Raw genomic sequence first — 21,233 nt, 5'->3', positions numbered from 1 at the left:
TGGCGTTTCCTGTCTCATTTTGGCACAGAGTATATTTCCTGTCCCTGCAGCTCAGTTTCTCACCCACTGAAGACTTCAGTGTAAGAATATAAAAACATTCAAAAGCCTTTAAAATTATAGATTCAACTCAACAGTTTAAAGTGGTTCTTACTGGACTTGTAATAAAAGCTTAATTGGGTACCAATATGTTTAAACATCTAAATGCAATATCAATATTAATAATTAATGGAATAGTCATAATGATCATAAAAATAGCAGCAACTAATAGCAGCATAACACGTTACTCCTCCCAATAACATCCAGCTGTAACTCCGATTCTGTGCGAGCATTTGCGAGAGACCGGGGAGGTGAAACGAGAGAGAGAGTCCCCTCGCTGTCCATTTGCAGCCAAGTGCGGCAGCTAGCTAGGTAGCCGGCTAGCTGTCAGGCAGGACCGACGTCGTCAGAGCACTGTTGCTAATATGGGATGTCTTGATAAAACGAGCAGATATTTGAAGTTTACACACCTACATTCTCGCCTGAAAATATCTTAAAAGTTTATTTTGTGACCTAGAAACACTAATAAAAGACATATAAAACGAAGTGGTGGCCGCCATTGTTTGCTCTGTAGAGGCGTGCTATGAATTGTGGGATATGGAGTTTTCCCCCAAAGAATACATCTTTTGGCTGTACTACTCCGGGTATACCACTAGAGAGAGCCAACACACCACAAATGAAGTCTGTTTCTATGGGGCCAAAGTAGAATCTTTCTCAGGAGCCTAGAAATTGGCCCAAATTTGCACTAAAATCAAAATATTTAAAAAACTATAAAAGTCATAAACACCAAAAGTCATACCATACTAGTCCAGCTCCAGCCGCACAAAATGATCTAACATATGTAACCCTATTGTCAAAACTATTTGGCAGAGAAGCGCGGGAAAATTTTCACTAAAATATTAATATTTAAAAAACTATAAAAGTCATAAACACCAAAAGTCATAGCACACCATTCCAGATCCAGCCGCACAAAATGAGGTAACATATATGAAGCTTGTCTCAAAACTGCGGGGCGAGTTTCGCTGCAAAATTTCAAAAAAGGACAATAATAATAACTAGAAAAATTTGCATTTCCTGCAAAAATGCTGTGTGGATGTCTTAACGCTGAAGCTGTCTGCTGAAAAGCTGAAAAAGATGAAAAGTTGCAAAAAGTTGTATGGTGGTGAAAAAGAAAATGTTGCCCTGAGCAGGATTTGAACCTGGCCCTCCTAGTCTCAAGGAAGCTAGTCATCTCACTGAGCCAAAGTCACTCTCAAAAAAAGAGGTGGAGAGACGGACAATTCTGCTAAAATAAGCAGAAGCTGCTGAGAATTTTGCTGATAAGAGGAGAAAAGGCTGAAAATTTTGCAGAAAAGAGGTGAATCAGCAGAATTTCGGCTGAAAAGAGGGAAAGAAGCAGAACGTTGCACTAAAAAGAGGTGAATCAGCAGAATTTCTGCTGAAAAGAGGTTTCTGCTGAAAACACCTGAAAAAGATGGGATTTGTGCTGAAAAGGGGTGAAAAAACTCACAATTCTGCTGAAAAGGGGTGAAGAATGAGCAGTATTTCTGCAGAAAAGATGGAAAGAAGCAGAACATTGTGCTGAAAAGAGGTGAATGAGCAGAATTTCTGCTGAAAAGAGGGTTTTTGTTCTGAAAACAGCAGAAAAAACTGAAAATTTTGCTGAAAGGGGGTGAAGATGCTCAAATTTGTGTTGAAAACAGTTAAAAAAAAGTTTAACTGTGAACTGAATAAATTGTTGCCATAAGTGGGATTTGAACCCGGGCCTCCCAGTCTTAGAACGGCTGCTCATCTCACTGAGCTAAAACACACCTCAGCCCGGCGAGCAGAAATAAGTGACCACATTGATAATGTGTTCCATTCATTTCAATGGGCAAAAATATTGCAAAAAATATTCAATATCTCAAAAAGTATAGAAGTTATGAGCACCAAAAGTCATAGCAGTCGTTAGCAGAAAGAGCAGAATTTTTTAGAGTTTGAACGGAGAAAATCGGCTGAAAACTGAGGGAGTAGTTAAACGGCAAAGAACGGAGCAACTAGAAGAACTAGAAAAATTTGCATTTCCTACGAAAATGCTGTGTGGATGCCTTAACGTTGAAGCTGTCTGCTGAAAAGCTGAAAACGATGAAAAGTTGCAAAAAGTTGTATGGTGGTGAAAAAAAAAAAGAATGCCGCCCTGAGCAGGTTTCGAACCTTGCCCTCCTGGTCTCAAGGCGGCTATTCTTTTCCCTGAGCCAAAGTATTTCTTACAAAGAAGAGGTGGAGAGACGGACAATTCTGCTGAAATGAGCAGAACCTGCTGAGAATTGTGCTGATAAGAGGTGAAATAAGCTGATAAGAGGTGAATCAGCAGAATTTCTGCTGAAAAGAGGCAGAACAAACTGGTTCTGCTCAAATTCACCAATCAGAGGTACTGCTTCTGTCTGCTTCATCAGGCTGTTTACTTGTATGTATTTCTGCCATGGGGTGTTGACAAGAATCTGAGGTCCATATTAGAAAAGCTGCTAAAATCATAAAACTTTGCAGAATTGTAATAAATTAGCAATATAAATTACAGGTCTGTGATAGTGTATAAATTTGTAGTGAAAAAAAAACATGAGGACCAAGGTGGGATTGAACCCACGACCTTTGAGCTGCAGAGCCATGTCATTACCGATTGCGCCACCTGGACAGGGGGCAGGTATCTGAAAAACAGATTGATGACCAGTCACAATTAGATCGCTGTGAGAGGCGAAAAACGCCGTTTTTTGGAGTTACAAAACTTCGTGTAACTCAAAAACTAGGAGGGAGGGCTAGCAGCATAATTCTTGTACTGGGTGAATCAGCGGACTTTGGTGTATTTTGACTGCGATTTTCATAGCTCTTTGTCCCTCCATCGCGGAGATATGACGAGAGAAGAAACGGCTTCATTTTCGGAGTTTGAAAACTGAGAGGAGGACAGATTTCCACCCCTCAAACAAACGTAATTCATTGCTCAACGGTAAGATAATTGTAAAAACTGCTTCCACTGTGAGTGTCAGCAGAGTCTGAAGATATATTGGCACAAGCCTCATGTCCTAACTTTGCTTTGTTAAAGAGATATGGCGATTTGAAAATGCCTCTCATTAGAGAGTCCCAGCGCTGATTTTGAACAGACTCTCCATTGATTTTCTATGGAGAGTTTTAAGACTTTGTGTTGCTCTGAGGCGATTTGATAAAAATCTGTAACTTCCACAACAGTGATAGTGACATTTTCTGAAAGCCAGCAAAAATACCTACGTTTTGATGTATAATTTGTGGGGGTTGAGTGGAAATTGAGCGAGTTGCAAGAAGTTGTTTAGACATGAAGAGAAAATTCACAACGGGCCAGCCCTCACTCTGAGTTAATTGCATAGCAACCATAGCAAAACATGCATTTTCTGAAAAATCACAATTTTGCAACTGAAAACTTAAAGAGAGATAAGATTAAAACGGTAGAAGATCTGAAAAAGCTGAATCAGACAGGAATAGCCCAATAAGTTGAGAACATTTTAAAGTTTGAATGGAGTTTCTAGGTGAAAGTATGAGGAAGTAGTTAAGTTTGAAAAGCAAGCAAGTTTTAGCAGAATTGTGGAAGTTTCCCATTCATTTCAATGGGACAAATTAAAGGAAAAAAGTGTAATATTTTAAAAAGTATAATAGTAATAAACACCAAAAGATATAGCAGTCGAAAGCAGAAGTAGCAGAACAGTTTAGAGTTTGAACGGTGAAAATCGGCTGAAAATTGAGGGAGTAGTTAAGCGGCAAAAAAACGGAGCAACTAGAATAATAAAGGATAAAGAATAAAGAGAAACAGGATCTCAATAGTGTGGATGCCTGAGGCATCCACACAATAAAGATAAAGAATAAAGAGAAACAGGAAAACAATAGTGTGGATGCCTTGAGGCATCTACACAATAATAATAAGAAGAATAATAAATCCGACGAATAGTAATAAGTGTGCCTCTTGGCATAGACACACTTAATAAATCCGAGGAATAGTAATAAGTGTGCCTCTTGGCATAGGCACACTTAATTATAGCAACATTACAAACATATCAACGATTGTGATGTTGATTTGTGCAACTGCAAAGGAAACCAGTGATGTCCTCACTTTGATTTCTTTTCTGTCCATTACGCAGTTATTTTGTGAAAGTGCACTGTTGACCTGACGGTGACGTCTAGCGTGGCTGTTAGAATATCTTTAACAAATCGATGTGACAGAGCATACAGACAGGTCCTGAGGCTGCCTGTATGCTCTGTCAGAACATGTTGCCACAGAGTTGCAAAGCTTCAGATGCCACTTCACCACATAAAGGTGTTGGAGCTTATTTGTTGATAGTAGTGGGAGACCAAACAAGCTCAGCTTATTGATTCATTCTACTTAAAAATGCATTTGGAAATATGAATAAAACACAAGTTACACTCTTAAAAAAATCAATTATAAAACAAAAAGGGAAAAAAGTGTTTTGAAAGATATTACATTAGAGAACAGTAGTTCCAGAAGTTTGAACTCTGCATTAATGCAAATGTGAACCATCACATTTGGTGAGATGACCAGTTACTCAATACAATAAAAAGCATTTTCACTTCATGTGATACTGTCTCTGCTTGTGTGCTGTGGTTAAAGTAGGCTGGAAGACTCCAGAACAGTTTTCCAGCTACTTCAGTCATCATCCATCTTTCCTTTTCCACTTTTCCACGCCTCTGTCAGTGCGCCCCAGGGTGGCTGTGGCTACAATGTAGCTTGCCATCGCCAGTGTGTGAATGTGTGTGTGAATGGGTGAATGACTGGATATGTAAAGCGCTTTGGGGTCCTTAGGGACTAGAAAGCGCTATATAAATACAGGCCATTTACCATTTCCACTTACCCGGCTCAATGTCATGTAGTGCTCAAAGCTTCTATAGGTTGAGAGGCAGAGTGCAGACACATAGCCAGTTTGTTGGCACCCTAATGCAGAGAGAATCATTCACACCTATGGGCTGTTTAGACTCACCAATTAACATAAGATCAGTAACTACATGCCTCTGTACTGAGGGAGAGAACCCTCACAGACATGAGGAGAACAGGACAACAGTGTTAACCACCATAGTGCATATTTGGTTAATCAGCAATTAAATCTGATCGATCATGTTTTGTGTGCTACATTGCGGCATTGCTTCTAGTGACACCATGGAGATGAGTAAAAAGAAAAGAAAGAAAGATGTAAGACAGGAGATGACTGTTCAGCACGTCATCTATGCCTATATATACATACATCTTTGTTTCAGGCATTGAGATATTCTAATTTTGTGTTATAAGTAAGTAAAGTTTATTTGTTCAGCACTTTTCACAGACAAACAGTCACAAAGGGCCGTACACAAAAAAGAGAAATAAATTAGAACACAAAGTGTCATAATAGAGAATAAAAAGGTACGAACTAACAAAATAAGCCTGATTTAAAAAAAAAACAAACTACTGCTAAATTGAGTTCAATTCATTTTTTAAAATGTATTTATACATTAAATCACAACAATAGTTGCCTCAGGGCAATTTATATTGTAAGGTAAAGACCCTACAATAACATACAAAAAGCAATCAGGTGACCCCCAATGAGCAAGCACTTTGGCAACAGTGGGAAGGAAAAACTCCCTTTTGACAGGAAGAAGCCTCCAGCAGAGGGAGGGGCTAAACTACACCAAGATTTCAAATGCTGGACTTAGCAGCTGAACCAGAAGGGGACAGAGCTTGATTCAGAGCACGTGACCCCCATAGAAGAGATAAGAAATGTTGTTAAAAGATAAAACGTTTTGATTCATCACGGCACACAACTATAATAATAGTCACTCCTATAATCTCTAAACTGCCTTCTCCTTCCCTCTTTTACCAGACTCCAAGCAGAACGGTGATGCAGCAGCTAATGCTGCGGCTCTGGCCAATGAGGACTGCCCTACCATTGACCAGGTCCTGGGAGACGAGCGTAGCCCGGCCACCGGTGGGCTAGGCTCCACCACCAGCCGTGAGCGCTACCCGCACGACCGGGCGTGCTTCCTGCTGAGCGCAGGGGAGTTTCAGCGCACAACAGACGGAAACGTTCGAAAAGGTAAGGGGGTGGAGGGGGATACTGAGGGAAAAAAATGCAGAGAGGGGAGGTGGGTACTTGAGTGACAGCAGTGCATGATCCTGATTGATTAAAGCAACAATATGCATAGTGTGTGAAAATATCACGTTTAATCTTACGACTTACATACATATATACACACGTACACTGAGTCAACTACAACACTAAGAGAAGATTACTCCAACATAAGCAATAATAAAAAAGCCATGATGTTGTCATTTAAAATAAAACGAGTTAAATCATTTATCCTAAAGCACACAATTGATCACATTCCCATTCCATCCATTCTTTTTAATGCAAGCTTAGTTTTGCAGTCTCACTGCCTTGAGACTGTTCATAATCACAAACGCTGTCCGTGGCACATGTAACACATGACTCTCCTTTCTGCTTTCCAAGTATGTGATTGTAGAGGAAGTTCCCTAAATTTGTATGTCCTCCATCTGTACTGCAGAGGTCGCTGCGGCGCTAGTGTCTGGTGCCCTGAGATTGGAGTGACTAGATTTACTGTGCTGAACCAGAAAAGTAATCACTGATTCATTGAACTGAATTCAATGAATTGAAAAATCATTGTATTCATATTCTGCACTGAGGTGACTGAAGAGTCCCTCAGTAGTACTACACTGTCCTTCAGTGTATGCTTCACACTGTTTATGACAGCTGATAGAGCTCTTTGTGTCAATCTCTTTTCACACAGCTAAACTGCTTCATTATGAAACACTACTCTTTTTGAGGGATTATAATGTCAACTGTAATTCTTTCTCCAGGTAGGTATTACACAGCAGATACTGGTGCTACTTTATGTTTTTATACTGTCAACAAATCCCATGGAAACTAAAATAACACTAGCAAATATGTCTACCTGTCATGGACCTCTAGTGGCAGTATACGTCAGGGTTTTTGTCCGACTTTGGAAAACAAGTATTTGACAGTTTGATCAAATTGTAATTATATTGTCTGTACTTATGTACAGTGATCACAAGCAAGATATAATGTGACAGACTCTCAGAGAAAAGGACTATTTCCCCCAGGTTGACCAATTTCGTGCTGGTGGGTGGCACTGGTAGATGTTATGTGCACCATGTCCTCCCTGCTGACTGATAGCAGAGTTGACTCAAAGTCATTTGGGATCATGTTGGGATATATTCCACAGGAGGAAATAGTCCCTTCAGATGTGTTTCCACTGCTAGATGTGCAGAGACAGCACACGTAATGCTTATTCACAAGGTATGAATGCATCATTTGAATAACTGGGCTATCTATGCCTGAGGAGCTGGCAGGTTGAAAAACAGCTAATGTGGAGATTTGTGTCCTTACATGGTCCACCAGCTAAAGGGCTCAAGACTAGTGTGGATGCTCTTTTCCTTCTGGGCTTTGTTCACAGTAAGAAACATATCGAACGTCATGTTCTATATATTTAGATCATTTTTTGTAAGTCTGCTATTTTTCATATTTTATCTTGCTGAACAGATGGATCAAATACGTTTCAGTGTGTTCTCGTCACCATATCACCCTGCTTCATTGTTCTGCTCTCTCTCTCACTGTCATTCTTATCTGTTCACTGCATAGTTTATTTTTCTTACTTTGTTACACTGAAGTTCATTAACTGTTCATTCTTTGTTTCTTTCTCTCTTCCTCATACTCTCTTCTTTCCCATCTCCACTGTCTTGTCTATTATTCATCCATCCGATGATTCTTACTTTGCCCCCTTCTGCTGCTGCTTATTGTCTGCCGACTGTGTCTGCTGATTGTCCTCATCCATTCATTTTCATATTATATTCCTGTTTCCAACGTAACTTTTGCCAACATGACCGAATTATCCTTGACCTTCCTTTTTTAAAACTCTCTCACAATCGTCCTATACCCCCCACACTGTATTTCCCTGATTCTCTCTCACACACACACACACACACACACACAACAATTACAAAATACATAGCCACAAGCTGGAGGGGGCTCTGTTACAGCTCGGTAGGATTCCACCTTCTCCTGGATCAAAACACAGAAACACAGAGGTAACCCAGAGCACCCTTAATAACCTGAACTACTAAACTGCATAAGTGAACCAGAGATTAGAATACCTTTAAAGTTAATTAAACCACATTAGATTATTAAATATTGCAATAGATATCATTTGACTGAATATGGCTGAAATACAATACAAATACAATTAGAAGAAAAACAGTACAGTTCACTACACCAGACTACACTATGCTAACATACTGTCACTGAAATGAACCCTTTGAGTCACCTTCAGCGCTGAGTCGTAACCTTATGATATCAGAAGTTGGGTTTTCTTCTTCTTCTTTTTCTTCTTCTTAAAAACAACAACAACAAAAAGTAAGAATCATTCTGATGCACATAAAATGATTCACAGCTTCCAATATTAAACTAGACTACATGTACTACACCAGAGTGCATATAATGTAGTGCACTTAATGCAGTACATTAAAGCTCTGGTCATTAGGTTAGATTAGGCTCAGAATCAGAATACTTCATCAGTCGAAGAGGAAATTATGTGGTTACAGTTGATCCAAGACAGCAAGAACAGGAACTAACTCAACTCAATTCAATAATATAATATGTTACAAAGTTACAAAATATAGTAAAAAGGGTCTAATAAATACAAATAAATCTTATAAATATCCCAGTATATTACACAAATTAAAAAGAAATATGTGATATTTTGCTGCCCTTCTTATCACATTGACTTGAAGTTTAGGGTGTGTACTTGTGATTTTGATGGAGGAATCGTACAGCAAGCTAGCCAGTTTCCTGTGTAGTTAGTGGTGTATTTGGGTAATCTTAGTCTCCCGTTGTACTGGCCTGTGACTGCCCAGAATGTTATGGAGTAGGTGGGAGGTATTGTCCAGTATTCTCCTTATCTTGGACAGCCTCCGCTTCTCCTACACTACCTTTAGGGAGCTCCAACCTCACCATCTTACTGGCCTTGGATATCATTTTACTGAGTCTCTTGGCATCCATGACCCTCAACCTCCTGCCCCAACATGCAACTGCATAGAAGATGGCACTGGCCACAACAGACTCGAAAATCCTGAGTATTGTCCAACAGATGTTAAATCACCTCAGCTGTCTCAGAAAATAGAGACGACTCTGGCACTGGTGTTTTTAACTTAGTCCAGTTTATAGTCAATGTGTACTGCGAGGTATTTCACTATGTCCACATTGACCACCTGAAACAGGGGTTGCTGGTTTCCTGGTCCTCCTAAAGTCCACAATCAATTCCTTGGTCTCTGTCATATGGAGCTGCAGATGATTCTGCTCGCACCACGTAACAAAGGAGTCCACCACTACTGGGTACTCCATATCATTACCCCCACTGATGAATCCAACCAGAGCAGAGTCATCAGAACATTTCTAAACATGGCAGGAAGGTCCACTAAGTGACTGATGTCTGTGATGTAGAGGGTCAATAGGAAAAGAAAGAGGATGGATGCTTGTAGGGTAGCAGGTAGATGATGGCTTCCTCAACTCCGAGGCAGGGCTGGTAAGCAAACTGAAGGGGGTCCAGATGTGGCCTAACAGTCTTTCCATGGTCTTCGTGACGTGGAAAGACAGTGCCATAGGCCTGTAATGCCGGGGGCCTCTGGGACATGGCGTCTTTGGTACAGGAATGAGGCATGATGTCTTCCACAGCAGTGGGAACCACTACCGACTCACGCTCAGCATGAACACTTTAATAAAGACTCCACAAAACTGGGGGGTACGAGGCTTGAGGACACGGGGAGCTCACCCTGTCTGGTCCTGCAGACCTGCCTGAGTGGAGTCTTCACATTTTACTCTGAACCTGGTTGAGAGTGAAAGTGACAGGTGGGGGAGGGGTTTCAGGTCTTTCTCGGAAGGCTATAGACCCTTTGACATAGGACGTTGCACACAGAGCACTGTGTTCTAAAGCCCATTTATTTCTATTGCTTGTGGTGTACAATGGTGGTTTCCCATTGCACCACGCCAAGCACAAGCATGCCAGTGCTTGCACTGGCATACAAATGCATGCAAGCACTTTCCCTTTTGCTAAAGCATATAATTAGGGCTGGATCAGGTGACCCTGAATCCTCCTTTAGTTATGCTGCAATAGGTGTATGCTGCTGGGGGATTCCCATGATGCACTGGGTGTTTCTTCTTCACTCACTATGTGTTAATAGACCTCTCTGCACTCAATCATACTTGTTATTAATCTCTGGCTCTCTTCCACAGCATGTCTTTATCCTAGGCCCCCTCCTCGATTTAGAGATGGTCTTTCCCTTTTCATGTAAAGCAGCATTCCTCCATTTCCAGAATGTGTACATCCTCATCATTCAAAGAGTGTCCACTGGCCTGTCGGTGTAAATGGCCTGATGAATTAATTCTTCTGTGTTGTCCACTTAGCCAGAGATTGTTTGGTTTCCCCGATGTATGAATCATGGTAGTCGTTCTCTCTCCCCAACCGGTCGCAGCAGATGGCCCCGCCCCCCCAGAGCCTGGTTCTGACGGAGGTTTCTTCCTGTTAAAAGGGAGTTTTTCCTTCCCAAGTGCTTGCTCATAGGGGGCCATATGATTGTTGGGTTTTTCTCTGTATCTATTATTGTAGGGTCTACCTTACAATATAAAGCGCCTTGAGATGACTGTTGTTCTGATTTGGTGCTATATAGATAAAATTTAATTGAATTATACTTATTCATTAAATGTGTTTAGGTCATTGAGAATGAGACTTAGTTTAGTTTATTTTAATTCAGAAATAAACTTGTGATTCTACTACAACCACAGACAATAAAAAGTGCATTTTATCATCATTAGCTCCACTTTAAGACTATGATCAGCTCGAAGTGCTCTAAAAGTACTGGGACACATGTCTGATGCTCAAAGATAGACAACTATTTGTACTCACATTCACACCCGTGTTAATTTAGATTTACCAGTTAATCTAACCACATTAGCTTCATGTCTTTGGACTGTGAGAGGAAGCTGGAGTACCTGGTCAGAAACCAAAAGAAACACAAGTAGACATGTAAACGCCACTCAAAGGTGATTCCAGCCTGATTCCTGAAACTTATGGCCTGTTTCTACGCTGACTGATATGCTGCAGGGTCCTCCCTCCTTTTAAATTCCCTTTATTACTTTAAAATCAGATCAGTCACTCTGATGGTAAACACTATCTCCAGAAGCTCTGTGGTGACAGAACAAGGTACATCTGCTTATTCTGTGCAGAATATTGTGACATTTCGTGACATTGAGCATGAGTTGCCAAAGTTAAACTGTGGCCATTGTTGGTGTATTTCTTTAATCAGCAACCGGAGTTTAACAGCTGACAAAGTGAACAGGATATATACAGGTAAAGTCTGATAAGATCAGTGATGTCGTAGGGAAATGTTGGCTCCTTATTTATGTTACAGAAACAGAGAGCTTTGAGGTCAGGTGCACGGCGTGCTTTTGTTTTGTTTTTTTAATAAAAGTAGTCCCATTGTTGCCTGATGATAATATTGATACGAATTTGCATTTGCACAAGATAGGGACCTTTTTTTCCCCCGAGGTCCACAATCTTATCAGACCGCATGACACACTGGCAAACAGAGATAACCATTTGTTGAAAATGACGAGTCTGCAGACTCGTCTCGCAGAAAGTGGAATATATAAAGGAATCTAAGCAGTTAATGTAAAACAGTGTCACCAGGGCGATCAGCTGATCCCTGGAGTAAATAAAGCATGTGGTGTGTAGCTACTGCACCCCGATCCCATTCTTCACTGAAAATAACAGAAGGAAAAAAACTCTCTCAACCCACATGTATGAGACAGAGCTATTTAAAATAAACGCTCTACAATAATAATAAAGAGAAGTAAGTAAGAAAAAACAGGAGCAACTGAAACAGGCTGCATATACCTTGAGGTTCAGATAGAATAAAATAGAAAATAATAGAATAGCTAAACTGGATTATGGCAGGTTAGCCACATGATGACATTAGAAAAAATTACCATATTACCATAGTGGATTTAAATAGATTAAAGTGGACTAAACAAAACAATTTATCGTATTTCATGAAACCTTTACAGTCAGTTCAGTTTTATTCCACACATATTAAAATCTCACTAATGTGAAGTACAATGCTGTGAAAAAGCCCCCGTACGAATTTTTTCATATCTGCCACAATTTTAATAGACAAAGAAACTGGATTAAATGCACAGTTTTTAAATGATGATTGTATATATTACAGCAAAAAAAGCTATTCAAATATATGTAATTCCCCATTTGTAAATTATGTCATTAACCAAATGTTTTTGAAAAGCTGAGCTCAGTTGAATTAGCCACATCAAATCTAAAGAAACAGCTGAGAAACAAAGTTATTGAAATCTATCAGACGGGAAAGGGTTGTGCCCTGGGACTCCAACAAACCAACAAAGACTCTAATAAACCATTGTGAGAGCCACTATCCACAATTGGAGAAAACTTGGAACAGTGGTGAACCTTCCCAGGTGTAGCTAACCTACCAAAATTAGGGCAGGACTTGTAATTTGGCTTAAAAATTTTGACATAAAAGCTAAAAATTATTGCAGCAAAATGTGTCAAATTAAGGACACATTACCTTTTGAGGTTGGTGCTGCTGCACCATCAACAGTAGTACCAGCTCCCAGTCACAGGAGGGTGCTGTTGCTAGCACAAACCGTCAACATGTACAGGAGGAGGGACAGCATTCCCAACGAGTGTGAGGAAGATACAGAGGAAGGTGAAATGATACAATATTGAAATTTGTTTGCAAAAAAATATTCAACATCAACATCAGGTCACACAACATAAAGCCTTGCAATTCACACACACACACACACACACACACACACACACACACAGACAAGCCCGTTCAGCTATCTTAGTGAGGACCTTCATTGACATAATGGTTTCCCTGACCCTGACCCTAACCATTAAAAATGAATGCCTAACCCTAAACCTAAACCTAACCATAACCTAATTGTAACCCTGACACTAAAGCCATATTCTGAACCTCGAAAATGCCTTCAAATTTGTGAGGATCGGTTTGTGTGTCCTCACAAGTGACTGCTGGTTCTCACAAGTATAGTAGAATGCAGATTTCGGTCCTCACAAAGATAACTAGACGGGAACACACACACACACTGTGTTTTTGTTACTGTAAAGCTTTTAAGTGTGATTCAGCATCATATAGTGAATATGTTGGGGCATATGCATGGTTTGTGTATGTGTTTGTGTGTTTTCGTATGAATTACACCGGAAATTCAATCTGTGTGTGTAAATAAATTATATGCACATGGAAAGAATGCACATATAATTTATACATATTACAAATATGTGATTTAATATATTTTCACTGTTAACTATTATCAGCTGCGTTTATCAAGGCATTATTGGCCCACTACATCTCGTTACAGCTAATTACAGCCAGGAAAGCTCCCCAGAATTTGGGGAGCTATCTCTTGACACAAATTACTTGCCTATCCTTACACATACAATGTACGTAATTACGTTTCTTCCATCCATCCTTCCATTTTCTGCCGCTTACATGGGTTTAAGTCTCAGGGGCAGATGTCTAAGGAGAGACGCCCAGACCTCCCTCTCTGCAGTCACCTCTTCCTCTTTTTTGATCTTTAATCTGACCCCCTTCCCAATGACCAAGCTCTCCTCTCTATAAAGGCCCCAACATTCCCTCTGCAATGTCCGCTTTGCTTGTTTCACTTGTATTTACATCCACCATTAAGGTGCAGAAAGCTGCAGTGTTCTTCTGAACAACAGGTGTCACCACTCAGACAATATCACTACATGAGCGCTAATATAAGAGGAGAATAAATCAAAACAGAAGCCAAGACTTTGTCAAGTGTTATTTTTTGCTTAGTCTTACTAAGGTTTTGGAAACTCTTCAGTTATTAAATTGTTCCAACATCTCCCTCTGAATATCTGCATGTCTCTGAGCTTCTGTACTGAAATATAATTAAAATGGCGGTACAAACCATCACGATTGTACATTTGTGTATAGAATAGGATAAGATAAGAAGAAAAAGATACTATATAGAACAGAATAAAATACAATGTTGTCAGAAATAAAATTGCACTTAGTGTTATTGCTATTGCACATATGTGGATGTGTGTTTGGTGAGTTCCGAAGTCTTTGTTGTGGAGTCTGACAGCAGTTGGAAGGAAAGACCTGTGAAATCTGTCTGTCCCACATCGTGGGTGCCGCAGCCACTGAAGGAGCTGCTCAGTGTTGTCATAGTCTCCTGCATGGGGTGGGAGATGTTGTCCAACAGGGATGACAGCTTAGCCACGATTCTCCTGTTACTCACCACCTGCACTGGGAACAGAGCTGGCCCTTCTGATCAGCCGTCTCTTCCTGTCCCCGGCAGAGATGCTGCCTCCCCAGCAGACCACACCATAAAAGATGGCAGAGGCCACCACAGAGTCATAGAAGGTCTTCAGGAGTGGGCCCTCCACTCCAAACGACCTGAGTCTCCGCAGCAGGTACAGCCTGCTCTGCCCTTTCCTGTAGAGGGCGTCTGAGTTATGAGTCCAGTCCAGTTTGTTGTTCAGATGAACACCAAGGTACCTGTAGCTGTCCACAGTCTCAATGTCCATGAATTGAATGTTCAGTGGTTGCAGTGGAGGATGTTTGTGCCTGCAGAAGTCTACCACCAGCTCCTTGGTTTTACTGGCGTTGATCTGGAGGTAGTTCAGCTGGCACCAGTCCACAAAGTCTTGAGTCAGTCCTCTGTACTCCTTGTCGTCCCCATCAGTGATAAGGCCGACTATTGCAGAGTCATCAGAGAACTTCTGCAGGAAGCAATGGGTGGAGTTGTGGGAGAAGTCTGCAGTGTAGATGGTGAAGAGGAACAGAGCCAGAACCGTTCCCTGTGGTGCCCCCGTACTGCAGAAGACCCTGTCCGACACACAGCCCTGAGTTCTCACATACTGTGGTCGGTCAGTGAGGTAGTCCAGAATCCATGTTGTGAGGTGATGGTCCACTCCTGAGTTCTCCAGCTTGTCCTTCAGGACTGTGGGAAGAATGGTGTTAAAGGCACTGGAGAAATCAAAGAACATGATCCTCACAGTGCTCCCAGCGGTCTCCAGGTGAGAGAGGGAACAATGTAGGAGGTGAATGACAAGATCATCCACTCCAGTGCCAGGCTGGTAAGCAAACTGAAGTGGGTCCAGTGATGAGCTCACCAGGGTCCGAAGCTGTGCCAGGACCAGCCACTCCAGGGTCTTCATCAGGTGGGATGTCAGAGGCACCGGCCTGTAGCTGTTGAGGTCCTTGGAATTCATGTTTTCAGCCCAACTGCAGCAGCCATGGCACAAAGTGCCAGGTTACAAAAATTAAGAGGTGCACAACCGGCAGAAGTGCCACAAAGAAAATCACTTTTACACTCACCTCCCTCTTCATCACACAGGCTGATGTGACACCAATCCACCTGTCAGTCAACCTGTTAAAGCTTGATGAGACCAAGAGAAAGCAAAGAGCTGAGACGTAATCCCAAGGCCACCAAAGCGGAGACCCTCCGTTACGTGGTTACACCTGCAAATTCTATCCATAAAAGTTATGAGCAGAAGTTGAGTCCAACTTATTGCTGGTGATGCGAACCAAGATCTTGCTACAGTTGTTGAGGGTTGTAAGGAGTCAGTGCGTTCAATTCAATTTTATTTTATTTACATAGCACCATAACAGCTGTCTCAAGTAACCTGGTGCTAACGGAGCACCAGCTCAGAAGCTCAGCTTCTCTGAGAACTGAGATAGTAAGATACTAGTAAAAAGCTATAAGATAGAAAGAATTAAATAGCACTGTATGAGTAAGTTCAGCTCCCATGTTCCTTTAAATTTCAAAAGAGTCACTTTCTGTTTTTTCATGAGGAAAACAAATAAAAATGAAAATTGTTAAACACGTGAAATACATATTAGTATTATTAGTAGTATTATGACCAATATTATTATTATTATTACTAGCCAAAACCCACCACATGGACGACTGTTGGCAGGCCTTGGTTGATGTGTCTCATCACGACATATTTAGCTGTGACTTGAACACAATTCCAAATAAAAATTCTGGTGACTGTTAAGTTGTCTACGGGTGATGTATGTTGACAACAAGAGGAACAAATGCAAACGGAGAATGTAACATCACATTTGTAGAAGTTAAAAATTTCTATATGTGGGACAGTGTTTGTGTGCTGTTTACTTCAGACTGGTACACTGTAATGGTGGAGATGTACACAGAGTGTAATACAGATGTACACAGAAAGTAATACAATTTGTGTTTGGTTGATTCTTTCTTGTTTTAACAATGCTTCCTAGCAATAAATCGTATACAGCTGTTTGTTTCCCCTGAAACGGTGCCACATGTGTAAGGAAAGTGTATTTGTGAGTTGAGCAGCAGGATTAAGTGTGGGGGTAACTTCTCTACCAATGGCAGACAATCTGTTCTGCTGTTGACTCTTATTTGATGTCGTTTATTGGTTTGGATAATTGATGATTGAAGAAATAAGACATGCTGACAATTTAATCATTTAATAAATTGGTTACGCACTTCAGTGGGCTGGCGTCCCATTCTTCAACCAGCTCTTATTGCAAGTATCTAGTTAGTCACTTTGGCACGTACAACATGCCCAAACTGATCCCACAAGTGTTCAACAAGTTTGCAGGTAGGTCATTTCATTCTCTCCATTCTGGAGGAAGAGCTCTGTTCTGTTCTGTTGGAGTGACCATTGTCATTAGAACAGAGTTTGGCAGTGTAGCAGTATGACCCAGGTTATAGAATCTCATCTCACTATCTCTCTGCATTGAGATTGCCTCCAGTTATGACAAGCCTTTTCTTACCAGTGAGGGAGAGGAGCCTCCTCACCATCACACTGCCTCCACCAAAAGCTGTTACCTTATCGCTGCAGCAATCAGCACAGCATTCACTTTAGACCTATGATCCAGCGGCCATAGACAGAATCTAGAAACATCATTGACCATAATGTTCCTCCATGTTCATATTCAGGTTTCAGTGAACATATTGCAATGAAGCGTATAAATATAAATATAAAGTTTATATAAATATAAACTGCCAGTCTGTAAATGACTGCCTACAGTTCCTAACAGGGTAGTGTTCTCTTCTTGGCTAGCCCACTTCATCTCCTGTGTCTGGCATTCTCTATAGTAAGTAATTTGTTCTTTAATTTGGAGATGTTTCTAGGAGTCACTCAAAGATAATGTTGTAACTTGATTTTGGAGAACACCAGCTTGAAGTAGCCTTGTGGCATGGGCCCTATCCAGATCAGTCAAACAATCCAACTGACCACTGTAGCAAGCTCCATGCACAGGTACTGCTAATTAGGCACCTGATTGTCCAAACCTTGGGTATCGCAAGCTTAAAACAAGAGTAAATACCAGAATAAAGTGTTTGGATTTGGCAGACAAGATTTGGAAAGCTTTTCATGGATGCAACCCACAAATTCAGCTGTGATGTTCAACCCAAAAATCCCTACAAATGTGGCACCATCTAAGGGGAAGTAAACAGCTTTACTAACTATATAAGATTTATGGCCAAGAAGCATAATTACAACAAAGAAATAATTGGCCAAAGACAAATGTCCTTACTTTTTGGCATAACTTAAATACATACACTACAATCCTTATAGAAGATTATTATCCGGTAAACAATACCAGAGCAAGTTTTATTGACTCTCATAAATGGCATGCAGCCTTCCAGCAGACAATTTGAGAGTGTAAATGCTGATGCCTATGTTAGGTAAGCGAGACCTGTGACAAAATGGAAAAGAAAACTGACATGTTACTATGGATTAAATTATTTCTTTGATTTTTAAAATACATAAATTAAACAATATCTAATAAAACATCAAATGGCACAATGTTTTACTAATCTGCTAAAACTTCATCAGCTCCATGTAGCAAAATTAGTACTGCTACTCATTCACCTGACAGTTACAGTTCACCTACTGACCCAGGCTTATGAGTTCTTTGATGTATTGGTACTAGCTGTGCCTCAAGTTAGCACTAGTAGGTTTAAATATCCCTATTTGTTGTGCAGACTGACAACAGTATCGGTCCTTCCCATGCCCCAACATGACTTGTCTTCCAGCAACAACTTTTTGGTTTTTTCGTAATTGTTCCTAGGGCTGCAAGGATTCATCAAGTAACTCAAATAACTCAGTTATAAAAAACTGTCTACATAAACTTTATTTTTTTACTCTAATTCCGATGCAAACATTTACAGGGAAAAAGCTGGTGGGACTTTTTAGTCTTAAAAATCTAGCACAATGTTTGAATTAGGCAGCATGCTGAAGGCTCACGGCAGCTGTCGTACTGTTTACCACAGTGATACCTGATGCAGGGGTGAGTCTAAAAAGGGGCATTTAAAGCACCTTGAGGCATCTATTGTTGTGATTTGGCATTGTATAAAAAATGAATTGAATTAAATGTACAAGAACAAATTTATTTCAAAGCTTTGGTAACAATTTTTTAGATAGATTAACATAAAATATTACATACACACAAAAAACACACAAACTCTACCTCATCCAGGAGATAAGGTAGCCCTACGGTCAAAACTCTTATTTGCCTCCTAGTTATGTAATAAAGCTTTCCAAGAAGAGGGTTTTTATATTTCGTGGCTTAGTTTAGTTTGTATGTATGCCTTATTTTATTTGATGTTACTGTACTTGTGATTATTTATTTATTTTTGCATTAAAGAAAATGAACAGAGATCGCCGATGTTGTTCCCGAGATCTGCTGGAGCCACTTGCCTAGCTCGGGAGTCACCACACCGAGTGCTCCGATTACCACGGGGACCACTGTTACCTTCACCCTCCACATCTTCTTGACCTCTTCTCTGAGCCCTTAGTACTTCTCCAGCTTCTTGTGTTCCTTCTTCCTGACGTTGCTGTCATTCAGTATCGCTACATCTATCACTACGGCCGTCTTCTTCTGCTTATCTACCACCACTATGTCCGGTTGGTTAGCCACCACCATTTTGTCTGTCTGTATCTGGAAGTCCCACAGGATTAGCATACAGCCTCAGGGTGCTGGACTTGGGGTGATGCCGGTGGCTTCTATCTTCTGCTTTGGCCAGCTTATTTATTTTTCAGCAGGGTACCTGAGCCTGGATCTTGTTCTTCCCATCCAGCTGACTCTTCAGGACCTGTCTGACCCGCTGCAGGTATTTGGTGGTTGCAGCTTTCCTAGCGGCCTCTTCATGCCTCCCATTTAACTGTGGGATTCCCAGGTACTTTCAACTGTCCTTGATGTCTGCAATGTTGCCTTCTGATAGTTTGATCCACTCAGTTCTGACTACCTTCCCTCTCTTTGTTACCATCCAATTACACTTCTCCAATCCGAACAACATTTCAGCATTAAACCTGTATATCCTGGTAGTGTGGATCAGTGAATTAATGTCTCGTTCACTATTGGCATACAGCTTGATGTCATCCATATAGAGGAGATGGGTTGATGAATGCTCCGTTCTGTAGTCGGTATCCATAGTCAGTCTTGTAAGAGATATCACTGAGGGGGTTCAAGCCTACGCAGAACAGCAGTGGGGACAGAGCATCTCCTTGGTAGATCCTGCATTTGATGTTGACTTGTGCCTCTAGTGTTGTCCGCCACATCCCCATTGAGTTCCTGATGAAGGCTCTTAGGGTCCTGTTGATCTTGTACATTTCCAGGCATTTCCGGATCCAGGTGTGGGGCTGATAGGTTTGTAGCTTGAACCTATTCGCTGGAACGTTGAAGACAATTTAATTACACAGCAAGCAAGATACGAGTAGGCAAGTTCTTTATGTTTTACGTGCACGGGAGAGAACCGAACAAACGCTGTTCCTTCACTTGACCCCAGTTGCTCTCGTCCGCTCCCCCGTAACACTGCTCTTTTATTGTGGTTACATGAATATGCATAGGTTCATTAACATATGACCTCTTACATAGGTATGCATGTGAACAAAGAATACCTTGTGTGTGTGTGTGTGTGTGTGTGTGTGTGTGTGTATGCGTGTATCTGTGTGTGGGGGGTCAAACTGTGACCCCAGGAAGACTCCCCAGAGCCGTCCATCTAAACAAAAGGCACTTAGACTAAAACAGTTTATCCTACCATAAAACAATAAGACAAGGGTACGGCCTCTCCCATGCTCCTAAAATGTGGGTGTGAAAGTCAGAGAGCTCTGGAATGCACACAAAGCCTTTTACAGCCTACTAAAGATCACACATCCTATCACTACACAATCGATTATACACCTCTAAGCATATATGGGTAGATATTTGTAAGCATAAATGACAGTCACAATACAAAACCTAACAGGGGCATTGAGTCATAGGCCTTCTTGTAATCAATCCAGGAGGTGCACAGGTGGTCAGTCTGGTCTTGCAGTCTTGGGCGCCTGCTCTGTCGTCCAGGAGCTGGTGTTTTGTCCCTCTGGTATTTCTGCCAAGCCCTTTCTGTGCCCCGCTCATGTATTGACCAATGTGCCTGTTTATCTTTGCCGCTATGATGCCTGACAGGAGCTTCCATGTGGTACTGAGGCAGGTTATTGCCTAGTTGGATGGTACCGAACACTTCTGGAGGTCCTCTGGGTTCAGGACTGCCTGGCCTTCAGTTAGCCATTCTGGGTGTGTCTCATCTACTATCAGCTGATTCATTTGTGCTGCCATGTGTTGTGAAGTGCCGTCAGCTTCTATAGCCAGTAGACGTGAATTATGTTGGGGCCTGGTGCTGTCCTTCATACTGGAGACCCTTTCTTTTAATGTCTGCCACTGTGATGGTCACTGGACCCTGTTCAGGGAGGTGCAGTGATCTTCTCTTAGACCCGCAGGCCCCTGACCACTGTTATTATGGGTTGCGTCCTTCTCCCATATGCTCTTCCAGTACTGCATGGACAGCTTGCTGTACTTTTTAGGCACCTTCTTCGGTGCACCTGTCTGTTACTACAATAGTTGGTTAACTTCCCACCGTGCTACCTTGATCTTAGCCTGTAGTCTCCTTCTCCATGGAGGGTACTGCTCCTTGTGGCTTTTCAACTTGTAGTCAAGCATCTCACTGATCACTGCTGCCATATTGTAGATCAGCTGATTAGCCTCAGTGATAGTACAGTGCTGCATCCAC

The 21,233-nt window shown here is 41.3% G+C and overlaps 1 protein-coding gene across 17 annotated transcripts in view; it reads left to right on the top strand.

Annotated features, from left to right (window-relative positions):
• LOC100705368 (potassium voltage-gated channel subfamily C member 1) overlaps positions 1 to 21,233 on the top strand; it is a 141,867-nt gene that overhangs the window by 90,430 nt on the left and 30,204 nt on the right. For 5 of the 17 annotated variants that reach the window (XR_003219785.1, XR_003219791.1, XR_003219792.1 and 2 more), the window contains exon 4: positions 5,904 to 6,116. Coding sequence is in view for 8 of the 17 variants with exons in the window: in XM_025906565.1 (XP_025762350.1) it covers positions 5,904 to 6,116 (213 nt within the window). In the remaining 9 variants the exon portion in view is untranslated. Of the gene's footprint in view, positions 1 to 5,903; positions 6,117 to 6,585; positions 6,645 to 6,828; positions 6,899 to 7,601; positions 8,049 to 8,070; positions 8,147 to 21,233 lie in introns of those variants that run through there. The other 12 variants (XR_003219788.1, XR_003219787.1, XM_019358373.2 and 9 more) reach the window with 6 other exon arrangements.

The sequence above is a fragment of the Oreochromis niloticus genome, linkage group LG4 (genome assembly GCF_001858045.2).
Source record: "Oreochromis niloticus isolate F11D_XX linkage group LG4, O_niloticus_UMD_NMBU, whole genome shotgun sequence".
NCBI classification, from domain to species: Eukaryota; Metazoa; Chordata; class Actinopteri; order Cichliformes; family Cichlidae; genus Oreochromis; species Oreochromis niloticus.
This window is presented reverse-complemented; position numbering and strand designations above follow the sequence as displayed.